General features: G+C 44.8%; 4 protein-coding genes across 7 annotated transcripts; 3 read left to right on the forward strand and 1 right to left on the reverse strand.

Annotated features, from left to right (window-relative positions):
• Nucleotides 438–4,959, forward strand: LOC8067034 (protein ABHD17B). Its single transcript, XM_002444789.2, has 6 exons — nt 438–1,073; nt 3,324–3,360; nt 3,567–3,803; nt 3,879–3,926; nt 4,020–4,495; nt 4,613–4,959. Exons 1-6 carry the CDS (start codon nt 724–726, stop codon nt 4,701–4,703), a joined length of 1,239 nt encoding a protein of 412 aa, XP_002444834.2. The 5' UTR covers nt 438–723; the 3' UTR covers nt 4,704–4,959.
• Nucleotides 5,407–10,237, forward strand: LOC8067035 (heat shock protein 90-5, chloroplastic). Of its 2 annotated transcripts, XM_002444790.2 has the most exons (19): nt 5,410–5,799; nt 6,003–6,076; nt 6,165–6,290; nt 6,375–6,468; nt 6,607–6,690; nt 6,813–6,956; nt 7,036–7,152; nt 7,280–7,324; nt 7,415–7,495; nt 7,633–7,737; nt 7,826–7,966; nt 8,051–8,143; nt 8,263–8,340; nt 8,596–8,850; nt 8,945–9,047; nt 9,140–9,311; nt 9,384–9,489; nt 9,593–9,682; nt 9,771–10,237. In XM_002444790.2, exons 1-19 carry the CDS (start codon nt 5,545–5,547, stop codon nt 9,972–9,974), a joined length of 2,367 nt encoding a protein of 788 aa, XP_002444835.1. In that variant the 5' UTR covers nt 5,410–5,544; the 3' UTR covers nt 9,975–10,237. The 2 variants fall into 2 exon arrangements, with proteins under 2 accessions (XP_021320329.1, XP_002444835.1); XM_021464654.1 differs by having other exon boundaries at nt 5,407–5,799; nt 7,826–8,143.
• On the reverse strand, nt 10,648–13,178 carry LOC8067036 (transcription factor bHLH49). Of its 3 annotated transcripts, none has more exons than XM_021464656.1 (7): nt 12,742–13,178; nt 12,422–12,652; nt 12,206–12,271; nt 12,026–12,094; nt 11,849–11,920; nt 11,543–11,755; nt 10,648–11,375 (listed from the first exon to the last, which is right to left on the reverse strand). In XM_021464656.1, exons 1-7 carry the CDS (start codon nt 13,084–13,086, stop codon nt 11,253–11,255), a joined length of 1,119 nt encoding a protein of 372 aa, XP_021320331.1. In that variant the 5' UTR covers nt 13,087–13,178; the 3' UTR covers nt 10,648–11,252. The 3 variants fall into 3 exon arrangements, with proteins under 3 accessions (XP_021320331.1, XP_021320330.1, XP_021320332.1); XM_021464655.1 differs by having other exon boundaries at nt 10,648–11,384; XM_021464657.1 differs by having other exon boundaries at nt 10,648–11,372; nt 12,742–13,175.
• On the forward strand, nt 18,206–20,209 carry LOC8055372 (E3 ubiquitin ligase BIG BROTHER-related). Its single transcript, XM_002444791.2, has one exon. The coding sequence runs from the start codon at nt 18,991–18,993 to the stop codon at nt 19,870–19,872; it is 882 nt and encodes a 293-aa protein (XP_002444836.1). The 5' UTR covers nt 18,206–18,990; the 3' UTR covers nt 19,873–20,209.

The following is a 21,418-nucleotide window of genomic DNA, read 5'->3' on the forward strand; positions in this document are numbered from 1 at the left end:
CTTTCAATATCACATCAATAACTTGTACTAGGTAGTAAGGACTTTCAATAATTTTGTACTAGTAGTAGCTGCATTACTCACATCAATTCAAATTCAAAGATAGAGATCTGAACAAAACAAATCTTGCATTTCATTGTATGTAATATACAATAATAACAATGGTTTGATCTTATATACGTACCCCATATTTAGCAATAAGCATTCACATAGTAGTAGCCCAAATATCTAGGCATTTATAAGCCCGGATCAATCAAATAAAGACAATGCAGGAATTACATGTATAGCCTGGAAGCTGGGTCCTAATAATAAAATAAAATAAAATAAAATAAAATAAAAAAGAAAAGTGAAAAAATCGTAAAATGTGGACCTCACGTGCTGGCCTTGCTGTTTGGTCACGTGACAGCCCTTCCTTGCTCTAGTCCTCCCGGCAAAGGCAACTCGGCAAATCCGCCCCCCTAATTCCGCGCCAATCTTTAACCCCCGATGATAAACCTCGGAGGCCGGAGGAATTGACTATTTCCACTCAGATCCCCGAAGAACACCACAAGTCGATGCACACCCCCTTCCGTTTCCGTGGAGCAGCTCTGAGCTGGAAACTTTCCAATTGGGCCTCTAAAACAATCTAACCGTGAAGTTGAAGCCCCTCCTCAGTCCACCCTCCCCGGCCGGAGAAGACCCTGATGCGGCTGCGGCTGCGGCCGGAGGCCTGAGTTTTGGTTGGATATGGGTGGAGTGACTTCGTCCGTGGCCTCCAAGATGGCGTTCTTCCCTCCCGACCCGCCGTCTTACGGCGTGGCCAACGAGGAGGACGAGCCAGCGGCGGCGTCGGTGGAGGATGCGTCGTCGCGTAAGGTGGCAACCAGGAGGGTGGTGATGACGGGCGTGCGGTGGAGCGTGGGCGTGGAGGCGAGGCGGGTGCGGACGCGGCGGGGCTCGGAGATCATCGCCGTGTACGTCCGGCACCCCGGCGCCAGCCTCACCGTCCTCTTCTCCCACGGCAACGCCGCCGACCTCGGCAAGATGTACGGGATCTTCGTCGAGCTCAGCGCACGACTCCACGTCAACCTCATGGGGTAAGTGATGATTGACTGGTTTCTCCGATGCTTTTGACTTGGTTGGGCGACCAAGATTACTGCTTTATTATTAGTTATACTGGCCGATGGATGATGATCTTGTGAAAACTGATCGGAACACAATTTTCGTTTTCGTTTTTGAAAGAACGAACTTTTTTTTTTCTCTAGAAGGCAACAACCCACAATCTGATCGGATCATGGTTTGATCCTTTAGAATGGGCGTGTCTTGATCACTTGTTTTCCTTCTGTTTGGTTCTGTCGTTTTCAGTATTATTATTAATTAATGGTTTTCTGTCTGTGTGGTGGATTGAATATGATGAATATAGTGATCATACATGTCCAACTACTGTTATTGAGCGGGGTAATCATATGCTGCATGCTACTTCGATTTGCATTAATTGTTTTCATTAGCTTATAGTATTTTCTGAATGATGGGAGTTTGATTTCTTGTTAAAGATTTATCATGTGCAATTGATACTCCTGATTCTTTTGGGAAGATCAGATTTTAATTTCCTCTGATTGATGAGAGAGCTGCACACGTTATTTGGCTATAGGATTTAGTTTGCCATTATAGGTGCAACTGATGTAAAATTCGCCGCTGCTGCTGCTGCTACTGTTCCAGAAAATTATGGTTTTTTTTTTCGTTCTACAATCCATTTATTGCCAATCCTGAACCTGTAAAATATTATGTTTGGGAAATCTTTTTGTCTTTTGTCTCCATTCGAGGTGAAGATGTTATTGACACTTTTCTTGGTAGGTTAGGATAGTTCTATACTCTAGTCAAGCTAATTCTGCATTCGGAACCTGTTTGTTTGGCTGGTGCTTGCAAAAGTAGCTCAGTTCTGTGACCATCTTTTCTTGAGAGTGGCAAATAAAGGTCTCAATACGCTTTTTTGTGGTTGTTTAATTTTTACTAGGCACTGTACATAGAAAGCTAATCATTGGACAACAGTCACAGAGCAGAGCTCTAAAGTTTGCTTGATATCATTGCTTGAAGGTATTTTCAACTTGTTTATGTGGGTCACTCTCACTCATGGCAACAGCATTTTGACCTTTCATTGGACTTGCTTTTCCCTGCTGGAGCAGTATATTAAATTCGAGTTTCGCACATCATGTTTTAAATTTATTTGCTACTTAACTATTTGGCTACACAATGACACCTCAAGTATACACAGTAAAGCAACCCCGTCCACATGCCCCCGATATTATCCTGCCATAAAATCCTTCGCTCGATCAAGGGATCAAACTCGACTGTTGGATTGGATTCGTAGCAAACTAGCAAACAAACCCAGACATAACAGAACAGCTAATTGGATGTTACATCAATGATGCAGATATGCTGCATGAATGAACCACACGATGGCCCAGAACACGCAAGGGTGCTCATTACAGCACATACTATTAGGTGAAACTAGTCTTACAAGTACAGTTAAGTACAATGCACTAACTGGGTGCACGTCTACACTACCTGTTAAGTACGATTAAGAGGGCAAGAGGGATTTTCAGACAAGAGGGTGGGGTTAGATGCAGGAGTCTGAAGAAAAGGAGGGAACAATGATGTGGTCCAGGGGTTAGTTTGCCCATCAAAGTGAGACAAAGAGACAAAGAGAGTGATGTGTAGGAGCTGTCAACAAACATGTATAGATAGATTTAAAATATATAGTCATCAAACGATTTTTTTATAAAGATGGTTAAAAGATAAAAAGTTCTATGAATACAATTTTATTTTGGTTTCCAATCATGCATGAGCTGAAATCAGCAAATCACACTGATAATTAACTCGAAATACATGCTACTTTCAGATTTTCTAAAACCCCAATTGACAATGTCCAAGACACCTGATGTTGCATCTTGTATATCAACTATTAGTATCCTTATGACAGACAAAGTCTCTTGACAAAGTTCAAGAGAGCTTATGTGCAAACTGTATCAACTGTTAATGTTATGTTGCAGTATGATCATAAAATTTATTCAGATTTCATTTTGATCGCGGACAAACATTCAATTTTTTTTGCAATATTTTACTAGTGCATTACTATTAGTGTGTGTGTGTGTGTGTTTGATCTGGACATTTTCATTGACGTGAAGATGTTGGTCAGGCTATCTGGTTTATTCGTTCTTGTTGAACCATGTAAATAGTTATTGGTTCTTGCAAGTCTATGTCCTTCTTGAAGGTTTAGCAAATTATCTGCTATGCTGTTCTGATGATCGAAGTTGCCTGTCTCAGAATAATTGCATCATTCTTTGCAGGTATGATTACTCTGGTTATGGGCGGTCATCAGGCAAGGTAATTTATGTCCGTCCTTTTTTGAAACTAATGCTCTTACCATGTCACCTTCAGTCGAGGGGCACCTTGGCCTTTCTTGTTACAATAGAGGCCTTGAAACTGATTCTTGTTTTAATCTGAACTAGTTCATTTTGTAGAAGTTAGATCCTTTCTAGGAAAAACAGTGCTGCGTGCTGACACAACCTTTCTGTAAAATCCATCTTCAGCCAAGTGAAGCTAATACCTTTGCTGACATAGAGGCTGCATACAAGTGCCTTGTGGACGTTTATGGAACTAGGGAAGAAGACATTGTTCTGTATGGTCAGTCTGTTGGCAGCGGACCAACCCTCGATTTAGCTGTTCGTTTCCATCGCGTAAGAGCTGTGGTTCTGCACAGTCCAATCCTGTCTGGATTGCGTGTCATGTATTCTGTGAAGAAAACATACTGGTTTGACATATACAAGGTTTGCCTCTCTGTCTGAAGTATCAAGATGAACGATTTACATCCTGTAATATGCTAACACTTGTTTCATTTGCAGAACATCGACAAAATCCCGCATGTTAAATGCCCAGTTCTGGTTATCCATGTAAGCTCTTTATACACATCTACTAGGTGGTAGTATTCTTCTACTAGCTTCATCAGATCATTAATAAACTGGATCATTATTTTCAATTTTCAGGGCACAAAAGATGACGTCGTGGACTGCTCCCATGGGAAGCGGCTCTATGAGCTGTGCCAACACAAGTATGAGCCTCTGTGGATCGAGGGAGGCGACCATGGCAACCTGGAGAAATTCCCGGTGTACATACGACATCTGAAGAAGTTTTTATCGACCATAAAGAAGCTGCCATCTGAAAAAGATGCCGCAGCTGAGCATGAGACATGGGCAGCTGAAAACAGAGCGCAGCCTGACAGTGAAACCATCTCCGAGACTCCTTCTCGCATGATCTCGCGAAGGCTAGAGCCGTCGAAGAAGAGCACGATCCATGAGGACCCTACGCTGAGCACGGAGCATGTAGATAAGCGCAGGCGAAGCACGGGCCACAGGGAGAAGGCGAGGTCCAGCACAGATAGGAGATCCAGGAGGAGCGTGGACTGCTTCGACAGCATCCTCGAACATGAGCAACAGGAAAAGCCAAGGAAAAGCTTTGATAGGTTAGTTCTGCCTCAGCTATATATCTTGTTTATTTGATTTGATTTGAAGAAATATAGTTTGGAAAATGTGATGATACGAATGTTTTTGTTTGTATCTTTGTCGTTATTCTTGTGCAGGATCGGAGAGAAGATTAGAGCCATGGGTCTGTGCAATGTCGACTGCTTCAAAGAGCCTCCAGACAGCGCTGAGCTCAGCCGAGGTCGATGAATGGAGTGTTGCTGTCAGTACGTGTCAGTATTTTTCCCTTGTTGCTTAGATATAAAAGAAGACTCTGCGTGATGGGAATGTTAATCATAAGATGCTCACGAACAGTAAAGAGAAATATAGCACGATCGATCTTTATGTCAGCGTCTGATTCTTTCACACTTGTGTATACGTTACGTTGCTTGAAGACTTGTAAACACACACACTACACAGCGCTGTGATGTGTCCGGATAGAGACTGCTCGGTCTGTTATCAGCAAGAAAAGATACTCCTTCCAAAAATATCTCCTTTTGCCAAGAATCAAACCTACAAATAGAAAATAGCATGCACATTTGTACAACTGAATAAATAAATTTATTATAAAAAGTATATTCCACGAATAATCCAATTATACTTATTATTATGCATCATAGATATTAGTAATATTTTTTATGTTTATTAGTTAAGCTTAAAAATATTTTAATTTTTTTAGAAGTGAGGCCCATTTTTTTCTTCTTTTGGACGGGGAGTAGCCTCTAACACAGAGGTGGTGATTTCATCACGTCACATTTCGATAAATGGGCCTATGAAAGCAGAAGAAAGAGGCCTGTTTGGGCCTACGAATGAAAGCAGAAAAAAGAGGAGAGGCCCGGCTCACAGTCACAGTGGCAGTGTCCGGGTGCTTCCAGAAGCTCCTCCGGCCGCGCCTCATCTCATCTCATCTCCTTCCTCCTTGTGTTGAACCCGCCGGCCTCGCACAGCTCTTACTACAAAAACCCTAACACCCCTCCCTTATCCTCTGCTCCCTCTCCCCCTCCCCCTCCCCACGAACGTTGGCGTGCCCCCGGTCACTGTCTCCCATCCCATGGCGCCGGCTTTGAGCGGGACTCTGGGCGCGTCGTCGGTGGCGGCGCTACGGCCCTGCGCGGGAAGGAGGGCGCCCTCCGCCGCGACCTCGGTTGCTCCGCGGGGGAGTGGGGTGGCGAGGTGCGCCAGAGGTCTCAGGTGGGAGGCCCACAGGAGCAGGGGGAGGTCGCTCAGGGTGAGGTGCGATGCGGCCGTCGCCGAAAAGCCCGCCGGGGAGGAGGCGGCTGGGGAGCAGTTCGAGTACCAGGCGGAGGTGAGACTTGACGAAATTTTTAATTGGCGTCCATCCGTACACCTTGAGTTTTTTTTTTCCGGAATTGATGTGATAAGGTTACCTGTAATTCGCTAGAAATGTTGCCAAATCTGTATGTCCGAGTTTGATTGTGTGTTCCATTTGTGTGCCACCCACTGGTTACTGAAACATGTATATTTCTATCTATTCTATGTACCTTGTAGGTGAGCCGGTTAATGGATTTGATCGTCCATAGTCTGTACAGTCATAAGGAGGTATTTCTCCGCGAGCTTGTTAGGTCAGTACCTTTAGCTGGAATCTGGCAATCTATGGTAATTCATTTGAGGGCATTATTCGTGGATGGTACTTACCTGCTGCTCTACCAGCAACGCGAGTGATGCATTGGATAAACTGAGGTTCCTTGGCGTGACTGATTCTTCTTTGCTTGCTGACGGTGGTGAGCTGGAAATAAGGATTAAGCCTGACCCTGATGCTGGGACGATTACTATCACGTAAGTTCCAGTCTCTGACAGAACTACTTGGTGTTCTGTGAACAGACTCTAATGTCATGATTTTCTGGTGGTTTGTTTCAACAGTGACACTGGTGTTGGTATGACTAAAGATGAGCTCAAGGACTGCCTTGGTACCATTGCTCAGAGTGGCACCTCAAAATTTCTGAAGGCCCTCAAGGTGCAGCACCATACCTTCCTTGACAATTGTGAATACATCTATGAGTATGGGATATGGTTATGCCCTAAATGCTGTACTAGTGTCTATGCGATTGTTGCATTGCCTTTTTCCCTAACGTGAAAATGCATTGCTCTTCAGGAAAACAAAGACCTTGGGGCGGACAATGGTCTAATTGGTCAGTTTGGTGTTGGGTTTTACTCAGCTTTTCTTGTTGCAGAGAAGGTTTGAGATATTTCTTGGATGCTTTTTTTCTTAAATAATTTTACATGGAATGAGCTTTTACTCGTTTTGCACTGGCTTAGATTGTTATTTAAGTTGACATTTTTTTAAAATCCACATTGCAGATTGTGGTGTCCACCAAGAGTCCAAAATCAGATAAACAGTATGTGTGGGAAGCTGTCGCTGACAGTAGCTCTTATATCATCAAGGAAGAGACTGATCCTGAGAAAATGCTTACACGTGGAACTCAGATTACTCTGTTTCTAAGGGTATGTTGATATGTTCTTCTGATATGCCATGAAATGCTTTTTCTTTAATAGCAACCTTACATTAATATGTCTTCTATAGTCTGATGATAAGTACGAGTTTGCGGACCCTTCAAGGATTCAAGGCTTAGTAAAAAACTACTCTCAGTTTGTGTCTTTCCCCATATACACATGGCAGGAGAAATCAAGAACTGTTGAGGTACGGTCTTGACAAAGCTTCTTGCTTATTCTCTTGACCAGATCTGTTCTTTTGATCTATGAATGGATGTGTATGGTCTTTTCATTTTTCATTTATTTCACTGATGTAGTCCACCCTTGATTGACAGGTTGAAGAGGACGAAGAGCCGAAAGAAGGTGAAGAGGCAACAGAGGTTAGTTTTTCTGAATGGACTCCTAGTTTTCCTTGATGTTTGTAGAATCTTGCTTCTTTTGTAACTGATTAGGCATACTTTGACATATAGGGTGAGAAAAAGAAAAAGAAGAAGACTGTTACTGAGAAATATTGGGACTGGGAACTAGCCAATGAAACAAAACCCATATGGGTAAGTCTGGAGTTACTATTGCCTGTTTGTTTCATACTTAGAACAGCACCCTTCTGGTAATTCTGATCACTCTGGTCTCCAAGGGAGTAAGAGCTAATGAAGAAAACAGACAGTTGATTTCTATTCTCTCCATGCAGATGAGAAATCCAAAGGAAATTGAGAACACCGAATACAATGAGTTCTATAAGAAGACATTCAATGAGTTTTTGGACCCCCTTGCCCACACTCACTTCACAACAGAGGTGTGAATTCATTAAACAACTCTGTGAAACACTTAAATTCACACACACATTGTATATATATTCAATAACTGATCTATTCTATTAACAGGGTGAGGTGGAATTCAGGAGTGTTCTTTATGTTCCAGGCATGGCACCGCTTAGTAATGAGGAGATAATGAATCCCAAGACCAAAAATATCCGGCTATATGTTAAAAGAGTCTTCATCTCTGATGACTTTGATGGTGAACTGGTACACTATCTTTCAATGCTAATAAATTCTACTATCCATCGATTGAGATGGAATGAATTATTGATTTTAGCATGCATCTTGCAGTTTCCAAGATACTTGAGCTTTGTTAAAGGTGTGGTGGATTCAAATGACCTTCCCCTCAATGTTTCTCGGGAGATTCTTCAAGAAAGTCGAATTGTAAGTAATGGGTGAAAGTGAAACACCTGCCAGTTTTTCCTCTCCCCCTTTGAAATTGTATATTTTGAAGGTTCTTACTGTCGATATATTTAGAGACAATCTTATGTATTTTTGTTCAGGTAAGAATTATGCGCAAGCGACTTGTCAGGAAGACATTTGATATGATTGAAGAGATTGCCGAAAAGGAAGATAAGGAGGTACAATTGGACCTTTAGGCCCTGTTTGGTTCCACCAACTAAATTTTAGCTAGCTAAAATTATTTTAGCTACTCTTAGGTGACTAATGGAACTAAACTATTTTAGCTCCTTTTAGTCAATGTGTTTGGAACTTTAGCTACTAAAGTGACTAAAATTTAGCTAGCTAAAATTTAGTTGGTGGAACCAAACAGGACCTTAGTTTGATCCTAGTTATTTTGTTTACTTGATATTGATTTTCCTTAATTTGTTCTGTAGGATTATAAGAAGTTTTGGGAGAGCTTTGGCAAGTTTATTAAGCTTGGTTGCATTGAGGACACAGGGAATCACAAGCGCCTTGCTCCATTGTTGCGCTTCCACTCTTCTAAAAATGAGGGAGACACGATAAGTCTTGATCAATATGTAGAGAGCATGCCTGAAAGTCAAAAGGCAATCTACTACATCGCTACAGATAGTCTCCAGAGCGCAAAGACTGCTCCTTTCTTGGAAAAGCTGGTCCAGAAAGATATTGAAGTATGTACTTGACATAGACACAATTGACTATGGGAGAGACATGTTCTTTCTTTTTTCATGCTTTGGCTCAGGGTACTGCTTGATTTTTATCTAGGTTCTCTACCTTATTGAGCCAATAGATGAGGTTGCCATTCAGAACTTGCAGACCTACAAAGAGAAGAAATTTGTGGATATCAGCAAAGAGGATTTGGAATTGGGTGAGAAAATGCTTATGCTTGCTCAGAGTGGTTATGACTGTTTGATTACTTCCATCGCATTGAATAGAAGATACCTTTATTTATTGTCGCAGGTGATGAAGAGGAAGAGACTAAAGAAACCAAGCAGGAGTTTACTCTCCTATGTGATTGGGTTAAACAACAGCTTGGTGACAAGGTTGCGAAGGTCCAAATATCGAAGCGTTTAAGTTCATCTCCATGTGTTCTTGTATCTGGCAAGTTCGGTTGGTCCGCTAATATGGAAAGGTAGGTTTGTTGTTAAGCCATTGCTTTTAGTCATTATCTGTGTCTTCATATGTATTTCTCAAAATCTGACAGGCTCATGAAGGCTCAAACACTTGGTGACACATCAAGCTTGGAATTCATGAGGGGAAGAAGGATTTTCGAAATCAACCCTGACCACCCAATTATCAAGGATTTGAGTGTAAGACCATTACCCCTGGGGAATCAGTTATCAAGCTCACCAACAATTAACATGCTTGAGCTATATGAAGTAACTAATCTGAAAGAGAAATTATTGTTGGCAGGCTGCTTGCAAAAATGAGCCCGATAGCACAGAAGCCAAGAGGGCTGTTGAGCTCCTATATGAGGCTGCTTTAATCTCAAGTGGATATACTGTAAGTATAATGGAATACGTTTCTGGATATTGATGGTCTTGGTGAAAAAACATTATTAAAATGTTGGAATGTTTGTCATAATTTCCAGCCAGAGAGTCCAGCAGAGTTGGGTGGCAAGATCTATGAGATGATGGCGATTGCCCTCGGTGGGAGATGGGGAAGGTCCGACATGGAGGAGACTGAGACATCAATGAGTGAGGCCAGCGCAGAGTCAGACTCATCTGAAGGCACCGTAACAGAGGTGATTGAGCCCTCAGAAGTTAGACCCGAGAGCGACCCATGGAGGGATTAGTGAGTTCTCCCACGGCTAGGCTTTGTTAGAACTTCATATTTAGCAGTTCCGGGGGTAAAATTAAGGCCATGGGCTAGAACATTATTTGGTTACAGATACTTCTATACGGGTTCCTGCCGTGGCATTTTTTGTAGGTGTAGACTTGCTGGCCACTAACATTTTATTGAGGTAGTAGTGGCCTTAGAAAACAATAAAGCATGAAGACTGATTACATAGCAAAATTGTGCTGCCCCTCAATAATAATGAAAAAGAAGTTTCTGCACTGCTGTTTTCACATTCCTCCAATCGTTTCCTTTCGTTCTTACTGCAAAGCAGCTGCTTTGTCCGAGTGGTCAGCAGGGTAGAATACCAAATTGAAAATGACCCATTTCTACGAGATTCTGTTTATTGAAGCCAATATGATATTCTTTTTCCTCCGATGCGCTGGGTAGGGAAAAGCCAAGAAGGCTCCAGACAGACACGGTAGATAATGAGAGAGTAAACAAGGACCGTAAACTGAGAATCGAACGGTTAAATTTTTTTTTTTTTGCTGTCGTGGCCTACCTGGCTGCTCGGCTTCGCGTTTCGAATTAAAGAGGTGAATGTTGCATTAAATATCTTATTAATGAACAGTAAAACAGACAGGAGCAGAACGCCTCAGCAAGTTGAATGGTACAGTCAATAGACAGCAAAATGTTACGATCAGAGAGCATTCAAAATCATCAATACTCGCACAACAAACTGATCTAAAAAGGTATCCATGAAATAGCAAAGCCTACAATGAAAATAATGATGAGAAATCTACAAAGATGAGCTGTGGTGAAAAAAACGGAATAACAAGAAGTAAAAAAAGAACCGAGTAAAAGCTGAGAGTTTAATCTGAACATATATATGTTTTTAGTGCTGCTCGCTAACTAGCTATATATTAACTAACAACACAAACAAATACGCTGTGCAGCAACCTGTGTCTAACTGTCTATTTTCAGGTGTTTCTCTTCAGGAACACAAATTCACTTCACACTCCACCCATTCCAACATCATCATAAATTCATAGCTGCAGCAGATCCCTACTTCCGGCGATGAACTTTCAGTTCTGATTACAACCATGAAGCAATGGTAACCTTTCATGGAGGAATCAAGCTTGTCCTGCCTCTGCACTATGCAGTAACTTCACGTCTGGCACAAATGCTAGTTATGTGCCTTGGCCCTCTCTACTCTCTACTCCACGGCACATGTCAGGTGACCAGAAAGCAATTCTGATCCTCCATGGAGGTGGACTGCTAGAGCTTGTGCGGAACTTCACATATGAAACCGATCCTGATCAGACCTCATGCCCAGATGCTCTGGACCGACAGTCGCCCCGTAAACCGCTGTTTGCGCTGCATTGTGGTGGAACGATCCATCCAAGGTGAGAGGCATCTGCTGGAGAGGCTAAAGTTTGGTTAGGATTCTTGAAAACCAACCTGATTGCAAATGCATAATTGCTCTAAATTTCTAATCTGAAACACCTGCAATAAGACCTTAATCCATCTCTCAAATAGTGCACAGCTAGTAGGTAAGTAGAAATGCTGGGATTCTGCTATGCAGACCTGAGACTGAGAGACATGATCTGCGATGGAGTCTTTGCCGTTTAGTTGCTCCTCCATGGCTGTTCTGAACCCATCTGAATTGGCCAAGCCATGAACGCCTCCTGGGAGCACACCCGACCGTGACATTGGTGGTAGTATGGGCATCATTTCGTGGGAGAACGAGAATCCCAGGTGAGCAGATGAGCTTGAAGGACCACTGGGGGCGCGAAAAAGCTGCATTCCACCAAATTTTGGCGCACATTTCTTACAAAACTAAAATGAAAAGAGAACAAGGAAGAACTGCAGGTGAGTTAGTAGATTGCTTACATCTTTCGACAGAAGCTGTTTTATGTTGAGGCCGAGCTGTGGATTGACCGCAGCAAGCTTCATGGATAAGAACTGCGAGATGCAAGAAGGGGAATCATGCATTTGGTCAGTACATTGCCTTTATCAGATGAGAAAGAGAAACTCTCAGTATGAGGATTGAAGATGAACCATGCATACCTCCACTTGCCTTTGCAGGGACTGGACATAATTGATGATCTCGTCCAGCATCACCGCCTTCCCAGTTACCTAAATCAATCCAAACCCAACCCGGCCCAAAGAAAACGTGTCATTATTCTTAAGAAGAAGTTCTGATTTCAGAAAAGTAAGTAGAGCTGTTCTTTCGGCCAAGAGGCTCACTTTAGTGCAACCAGGAACAAGGTCTTGCAGAAGCTTCATCCTCTCACTGATCTTCTCCCTTCTCAGCTATCAGAAAAGAACCGAATTTCATGTTCATCATTCTTCAGGACTATTTTCAAGTGCTAAAGCTAATCCATTGAGGTGACCAGTTGCTTGCACGTTCCAAGAACACCAAATGTATTTGCAACAAATTAAATCTGTGTGTACTGTACCTACCCTCTCTGCGAGGCTATGCCTGTTGGTTGCCTGCCCCTTCCGGGCCCTGACATGGATGTACGACTCCGACTCGCCGTCGGCGGCCGAAGCTCCCTTCCCTTTCTTCTTGCGCGTCGCCGGCGGCGTCTCCTCCTTGCCTTTGGCGTCGTCCTCGCCACGCTCCTTGGAAGAATCCACGGACGGCATCCCTTGATCTTGATCCGTCCCAATCATCCCAAGAACGTCCTGCGACTGCGATCCGACCACAACGCTGAGACACCGGCCAGTGTGCAAACCAATTAGCACTGTAGTAGTAGTAGTGAGCAGTAAGCAACTAGTACCTCGTTCGATCGCTTCCTTTTGTTGGAGTTGGAGTCCGGCTCCGGTACCCTGGACGAGCAGGCCTCGGCGCTCGGCGCGTCGCCGCCGCCGCCAAACCCCGGCTCGCCGTTGCCACTGCCGGTGGTGGCTTGCAGTGGGTGTTCCTCGGAGGTGATGTACGAGGAGCGCATGGCCAGCTGGACTAGGCCGGGGTCCATGAAGTGCTCGAGAGCGGCCGGTGACGGGAGCTGGAGCCCGAGCATCGGCGGCGGCAAGAGTCCCCCGCTTCTCCCGTCGGAGACGACGGCGCTGCCGCCGGCTAGCCCCGCAGCCTGAGACACCGACGCCCATGCAAATGAATCCATGGAGAGAGAGAGAGAGAGAGAGAGAGAGAGAGAGAGAGAGATCAAATGGGTGTTCTTGAATGAGTAATTTATGGAGCTCTTCAGTATTGACCTCTCAGGGAGCTCTTTACTCTGTGCTTTAACCTTTGCTTTTGCTTGCTTAGCTCGGTTTGGCAATTGACACTGCATTATCTTGCCAAAAACATTTTTATTTCGCTTCTCGAGTGTTTCAGACGTCTGATTTGTTTGTTGTTGTTAATCAGGTACTCCTAGCATGTAATTTTATTATTACCTGTTTATAGAAAAAAAATCATAAATTATATTATGAGTTGTATTTTTAATTATATTAGCTAATTGTGTAGAATTGTTGCCTGAAAATTTACACACCTGAAATATAACAACTCTCTTTTTCTTTTTCTTTTTTTCTAAGTAGTTTCCTCAAGTTTTCGATGTGGTACCAAGGCGATTAGAGTCACCACGTTCGTTTGAAAAAAAAAAACAGAATTAGCATTGTTTTGGGGGTAACCGAACCTGCTTTCTTGAAATCAACAAAGACGTAGTACTAGCTAAACTGCTCCGTGACAACTACTTGTTGCTTCTTCCAAGTTCCATCTAATCTGACTGACATCTGACGCTACCAAATCTCACGGCCTCCTGACTGACACTCTGACAGTGCCGACCACCACCCCTGACGTTGTTTAATCTGCCTGCCTGTAATTGTACTTAAAAACTGTGAGTGTCCCTTGCCCTATCATCATTAGTTGACTGCTAATATAGTGCCAATGCTACTTGGAGGCAAGTGTTGCTGTAAACTGCATTTCCATTCAATGGCAGGGAATTTTCTTTCTAAGGTTGTGTTGTGTTGAATCGAGGCTCAGATCAAGCGAAATTTTCTTCTGAAGAACATAAATAAGTAGGTTCTCCTGAATTTCCTCATTTTCTACGTAGTAGCTACAATCTCAAAAGAACGATAGAAAAAAAAAGTTACTGTTCCTTGATGTAGAATTTCCAATGCAATACAGAGCCTACTGACTGACTGAGATGCCCTTATTATTATTCTGACTCTCTTAGCCTCTCTAGTCTCCAACTACTTAAACTAAACTATCATTAGCCTCGGGGTTCGCGACTGCCCCGAATCTAATCTTTTGATTACTCCTACTGTCTAAAGCAAACCTTACGTAGACACTTTGATCCTCCGGTAACTTCCTGCTGTTACTGTTTACATCCTCCTTTCGGATGCATGCGTAGTAGTAGTACTAAAATAAAATAAAATTCACCGTGGCCCGTGGGAGAGCCAAGCAAGAAGGCAAGGAGTGACTTGCAAGCTACTGCTGCTGTTCTAGCACAGCACAGATGAAGATGGATGATGGGCTTCTCTTCTTTTGAACGGGAGCACCGCGCCTTTCGGTTGCTCGCCCTTTTGCCTTTGCGCACTGTGGGCTTGCATTGCATTGCATTGCAAAGTAACCTAGCATGTTTCCGACACCAAAGAAACTGAATGCATGCCGGCCGGCCTTGCATTGCAAAGTAACCTAGCCAAAGCCAAGGAATGAAAAGCTTTGCGAGAACATGAGGTAACCAAGGCTGAGCGTGTTGCTTCAAGCTCCTCGAACAGTCAGATCAGTAACATGCATGGCCAATCTGTGTAAGCTATCTACTTCATGAGTGGTGAACATGTCATTGGGAAGCTTGCCAACACAAGGGCAGATTAAGAATGTTTCAGTCTTTGGAGAGAAAACAGGGGGCTTGCATTGCATACGTTGAGTGAACTGTGGACAAAAGGGAGTTGTTTTGTGCTTTTGTGCAAACTGCAAAGCCAACTGCAACTGATGTTCATCAGATCATAGCTGATGTCAGATGGGAAGGAACAGAACGGTGTCAGCTTTCGTCGTCAGACGTGTGGTGGTGGCAGAAAGGAGATGCAAACATGAAACCGGGTGTGCATGCTACGCATAGCTCATGATTGAAATATACTCGGAGAAGAAGAGGAAGATTGTTGTTCATTTCCGAGAAGGAATGGTTACCGAGACACAAAGAACAGAGGGCGGCTTAATGGGGTCATTACCGAGACTAATTGATTGACTGAACGTCGAATGATTAGTCAAGCAGGTTCGCAGGGGTCCAAGAGAATCGGATCTCGCCTGACTTGCAGGGCCGTTTAATTTGGAGTTGGAGCAGCGGTTTGTTGAGACGCGTGGAAGTGGAATGGATCGGAGGATGGATAGCAACGTACGAAGAACAATGCATTCACAAGCTGTTTTGTAAATAGCATTCCCTCCATTCCAAACTATAAATCGTTATGACTTTCCCAGCAGCCCTCTCTCATGGCTTCAGGACTTGTGCAGTGACTGACAATGGTGACGGAAACAGTTCCATTTCGGCCGTGTTTAGTTCACCCAAAAAACCAAAAAGTTTTCAACACATCGAATCTTTCGGTACATGCATGAAGCATTAAATATAGACGAAAATAAAAACTAATTACACAGTTTAACTGTAAATCGCAAGAGAATCTTTTGATCCTAGTTAGTCCATGATTGGACAATATTTGCCACAAACAAACGAAAGTACTACAGTGGCGAAATCCAAAATCTTTTTGCATCTAAACAAGGCCAGTTTTCACTCTCACATGGGAACAGTTAGAACTTGAACCCCAGTTTTTTCCCCCAAAAAAATAAAAAAAATAACTTCAACTCTCTTCCAGAGGAAAGGCACGCAGTATTGGAAACTTGCAAGTGCATCAAAGGTGCCGGTTCCTCGTTTACATTACATGGAAGCTCCCTATGGCTGGAACTGGAAGGCCTGGAACTGGAGCTCAACCAGTCCAGGTCATGTCTTTGCAATGCGTGATCGCCATATTAATCTTGCAGCAAGAGTCAGAGCAATATATATACTGTGTACTCATAGTAGAGTAAAAGAATCAGAGCAGCTCCTGCAGAACTGAACTCTGTTTGTGTTCATTGCATTTGCACAGATGAAACAGCAATATGGGACCTGGGCTGGGCAGCTGGACGAAGAACTCAACTGGGCCCTTGCTAAGTACGGGATCGGAAGCCCACTGGCCTTCGTATAGCTGCTGGTGTGTGGTGTCGCTCCCGCGGGTGCGAGTGGGCTCTGCAACTCAGGCCCAACGAGGGTACCCTTCTTATTTTGACGCCAACTGTTATCATTGAGAGTTTTAATCGAGTTCCATCCGTATTTTATAGGTTGTCATATACGGAGTAGGTATTTTCATGGCATGATGACAATATTTTTTTAAAAAAAAATATATATTTTTATGAAGATGAAACTATTTTTTCTCGATTTGCCAACTTTGGGTGAATAATGAAATTAAAAAATCTCATAAAACAGTACTAGGATGAAACTATGCATTAAGAATAGTTATGTCATCCCATATTTCATTGCTATTATGCTTAACGTGGTATTTTTAGAAACAGCACTAGAAAACTCTTCACTGGACTCCGCGACCATGCCACATTGACTTCAAAACGTCACAGGATCTGAGTGCTTCCTCGTACAAGAAACCTAATATAACGATTCTCTCATGACACACTAGTGATTGGTGAAGCGTCCCTCTCCCCATCCAGCTCATCCACTGAGAATTAAATAAGCTTCATTAAGGGCTAAGCTCGGTGAGAGCTCAAGTCCAACAAATTTCAGATTGTAGGCCACACTCACACCCCTCCTCATCCATCAATGTCAACAGTGGCGGATTCATTCTTTTCCTAATGCCCACGGCCGGGTGGTGTGGTACGAGACAAGCCATCACCAAGGGGATTAGTACAACGAGTAAAAATTCAAAGGCCTGCACGTGCTGGTTGTTTTTTAATGTCAGCATTTTTTTTGATAAAAAAAATGTCAGCAAATTCAGCTTATCTCCAGAAGCTTTAGGGGCAGTTTAGTATATTGTGCCATAAGGGAAGTGCATCTCCCTCTAATCTATTCTACCTTCGGCCACCGAGGAACACAATGTATAGAATATAAAACAATCTTACTTTCTATTCATATGTGTAGGATAATCAAACAACCAACACATTGTGTTGCATAAGGCACAACAGAGACAAACTGATCACACCCTATGTAAATGGAAATTTTACATGGTTTAGGCATACAATTAAAATACTTTATTAGTATAAAATGTTTCGTATATATTGTTGGACCAAAAGATTTATGGTATAAAACTGTGCTCATTGTTTTTTTAATTTTGTGGTGTAAATTTTTTGACAAAAATACTAATAAGAGAACATGCAGGTGGTGGAGATAATGCCCGCACACCGGCCCACACACCATTCGCAGCTCCGCACTCACTCATCCTTGCCCACAACCCTATACTTACTCATCCTCTACCCTTGTCTCTCTCTCTCTGTGTCTGTCTGTCTCTCTCCCTCCCCCTCTCTCTCTTCTTTAAGCGGCGATGGTAGCAGTGCGACAGATTTGCGCCGGAAAAGCTCCGGTGGCCCCCGCCCACGTCCCACCGCCTCCTCGCTTCTGTGCCCGCACCCACCGCTTCTCCTGCAAGCGGCCATGGCAGATCTGGTGGCTACGACAATGGATCTGGCGGCGATAGCGAATCCACCAGATCTAGCGGTGGTAGGGCCAGGTAGGCCTCTTCTTCCTCCTCCTCCTCCTCCTCCTTCTCTCTCCTCCCTCCTCTCTCGTGTTAAAGTTTTGATGAGCACTCCCTTCTTCTCCAATCCTGGTGTTGTATAGTCATATAGAATGGTCGGCCGAGGAGCGGCAGGTAGGCCAGGCGGCGGAAATAGTCGATGAGTGGCTTAGCAGAGCTAGCGACGATAGGGGTGGTCAGGCCAGGTTAGGGTGGAGTAGGCTTGCCGGAGCTAGAGAAGATGATGACAGTGGGAAAGGGTGTAGAGAAAAGGGTGGCTGCCAAGGCGCTAGGGTGCAGCCCTAGCTCGCTGGATCTCCGGTAAAGAAGTTGGTGAACCCTAGATCTGATTTTCCCCCTTTTTTGGTAACTATAGTATTTTTTTTCTCAGATTAGAGTGTGCAGCTAGAAATTACTGTACGCATGACACATCCTCTAGTAAAATCCATTCTTTGAACTAGTGATGGGACCTAGGATACATCATCTAGGAGTACACGACGGGGCTTAGGGTAGAGGAGTTTGTTCGCTTGTCTTATCAGCCGTATTTTCTTTGCTAGCCAACAATATTTTTTTTTACAATAAATCAACAAATAGTATTTTCAATCATAACTTTTTAGAACAGCGCTGCGTGTATCGCTGCCCCAGTCGGTCAACGCCGGAGCCGAATGGCAACAAACGGCCGCGCTGCCGTGCCGTGATGCTGCTGCGAGCAGCGGCATCCCAGATTCCCACCGCTTCTTCCAGCCTGTCGTGTCGTCGTCGTTCCCGCAGCCCAAGCAACCCGCCCCCCTTTGCTCCGCTTGGACACTACACAGCCTCTCGGCCCCACCTGTCATCCAAAGGTATCGGCAAAAGGCGGCACGAGCAGTCGAGCACCCCTCCTAACCGTCCTTCTCTCACTGACATGCTTGGACCTACTATGCTGTTGTCGTCTTGCACACACGAACACGGAGGACACGTGTCAGCTAGTTATAGGATGGCGCACGTCAGAGTTTGTGCGACGGTGTCGCAGGGATTGCATCTCAGTTACTGACAGGTGGGTCGACAACATGTACCCCACCTGCCATGAGACCGCGTGATCACCAACCACGCGCATCGCGTGCTCCACCCCCCACCCCACTGCCACACGGGGTCCACAACATGTGACCCTACACGTCATGGACGAAGCACGCGGTTGCCCGAGAAGCGTAGAATTGTAGGGCTCCTGTTTGTGTAGCAAAAAAAAGGGCCTCCCGAAACGAAAGCGCTTCCCCAGGGGGCACGGGCCAGTCGGGCACGATTTTTTTTCCCCATTCCCCTCTCGCTTCGCAATCGCGTGATCCATGGCTTCCTCGTCGATCCACATCCACCGTCCCCGGCTCGCCGGCGACGAGATTCACCGGACCCTGGAGGCCTCCTACTCCCCCAGCGCGTCTTACTGCTCCGACGACGCCTTCGTCCCTGTCTTCCGCCCGGATCCGTCCGCCCCGTCCGCGTCCGCGTCGGCGGCGGTGGCTGCGGCGGCCGACCGCGTCCGCAGCCTCTTCAGCTCCGTCGACGTCGCCCTGTTCCGCGACGCGCTCTTCGCTCCCGTGTGCGACGGCGACGGCGACCGCGACGGCCTCGGGTTCACGGACGCGGACGCGGAGGCGGCAGAGTACGACGGCGATCTCACCTCCATCTGCTGGGATTGCCTCGAGATCGAGGACGCCGACGACCCGCTCGTCGCCTCCCCCGCCGCCGAGGATTTCGAGTGGGAGGAGGTCGTGTCCCCCTCGGGCGCCGCCGGGGAAGCCCCGGAGCCCGAGTGGGAGGTGCTCGCCGACGTGCCCCCGCCGCCCGCCACCGCTGCCGACGCCGAGGACGGGTTTGTGTACACCTCCCACCACAGGGAGGAGGCGGCGGCGTACGAGGTGCTCGTGGCAGGCGGGGAGGGGATGTTCCTCAAGAACAAGCCCCCGGCCGCCAGATCCGCCGTTGAGGCGCTCCCGTCCGCCGTCGTCGCGGCTGGCCAGGAAGGGGAGGGAGACGAGTGCGCGGTGTGCAAGGATGGAGTCGCCGCCGGCCAGCGCGTCAAGAGGCTGCCGTGCTCGCACCGCTACCACGACGACTGCATCGTGCCGTGGCTCCAGGTGCGCAACTCGTGCCCGCTCTGCCGCTTCGAGCTGCCCACCGACGACCCGGAGTACGAGTCCTGGAAAGCCGGCCGAGCCGTGGCCCGGTGAATCATCCAACCAGGCGGTGGACGCATGCCCTTCTGGTATGGTTTTATAGAGTTGTATGTATGGGTTGGTTTTGAATCGGATGCTTTGGTTACATTATACAAGGTTGTTACTCAGCTGTATCAAAGGCAAAGTATAGTGGTAGATGCAGAGATGGTTTTGTGCGACTTGATCGGTTTTCTTTTCTCCTGAAAGAGGGACTTATGTTTGTCCAAATGACAGAGGTTGACATACACTAGTTGGTACTACATACATACTGTTGTATTTATTCTAAAAATTCAGAGAGGTTAGCTGAATATCTTGATGCAATGGAATGATTTACTTGTTCCATATTTAGAGAGGATAGCTGTATATCTTGATGCAATGGGATGATTTGCTGGTTGGATATTCTGGGGGTTACATTATGATTGATTGTTGGTATTGACTCTCCAATATTATCTTTACTTTATTAGAATATCATATTGTACTTTTACAATCATGTTTATAGCGACACAGACAGCAACCATTGATGGCTCTGTTTTAGCTGCTGATTCGTAGTGTTCAGTGATTCATAGTAGCACAAATATTTCAGAAAAAAGCTTCAAGGGCCCTATTTTTAGATAACGAAAAAAATTCTAGAGGATGAAGTTGGCGTGACCTGTACTGTAAGGCCATTATAACCTGCTCCGTAATTGATTGACCTTGACATTAGGTGGTCTGGTGTAAAGTGTGGAGTGATTGGACTTTGTTGCAGTAGATTTTACAAGAGCCTGACATGGCCTGTAACAACAGTACAACTCCACTGATTCTTACACAATATTTTGTCATATGTTCTTACTTCACCTACAAGGGGTAGCCCATTTTCTTGATATGATCTTGCTGCTGAATCCATGTAGAAGTGTGCATTGTTTGGCGACAACTTGATCAGGTTCCTGCAAGCACCCACTCAGACATTGATGCTACTGCTAAGCAATAATCCAAAAAAAACACAACAATGTTTGTCTTGGTTTTAGACTTTTAGTATGATCCAATGATCTGTACCCTCTAATTTTAGAAAAGAATAATTCACAATCAATATGCTATTGAGAAAAAAAATGCAGTGAGCAATTTTCCATTAGTCATAATGAAATAAACCTTCCATCTGTGATATTGCTAGTTTAATTGACTTTTAGAGATGTAGTAAGTCCACCTAGTTTTGCAGAATAATGTAACTACATGTTATCTTAACAGAATTATGCGGAAGTTCATTGATACTTGGAGGATTATGGTTGCTCTGAGCGGCAATATGAATGGTATATTAGTAGATAAGTTATTAAAATCTGTTGCAGGGTTTCTCTTTGGCATAGGATAGAGTGCAGATGTTCTGATTTTGAATGAAAGCAATATTAATGTTCATTGCCCTTACCTTGCGGGCTTGTGGCACAAATTTGGATTGAAGGGATCTGTGATGGTGTGTTGAAGTCTGGGGGGGGGTTAGCAAGGGGCTGGGGCTGGAGTGTGTAGGTGATTTTGTATCAATGTAAGATTGAGATTTTCATTTTAACATAAGGGCTTTCTCCAACATTACCAC

The sequence above is a fragment of the Sorghum bicolor genome, chromosome 7 (genome assembly GCF_000003195.3).
Source record: "Sorghum bicolor cultivar BTx623 chromosome 7, Sorghum_bicolor_NCBIv3, whole genome shotgun sequence".
In the NCBI taxonomy this organism is placed as follows: domain Eukaryota; kingdom Viridiplantae; phylum Streptophyta; class Magnoliopsida; order Poales; family Poaceae; genus Sorghum; species Sorghum bicolor.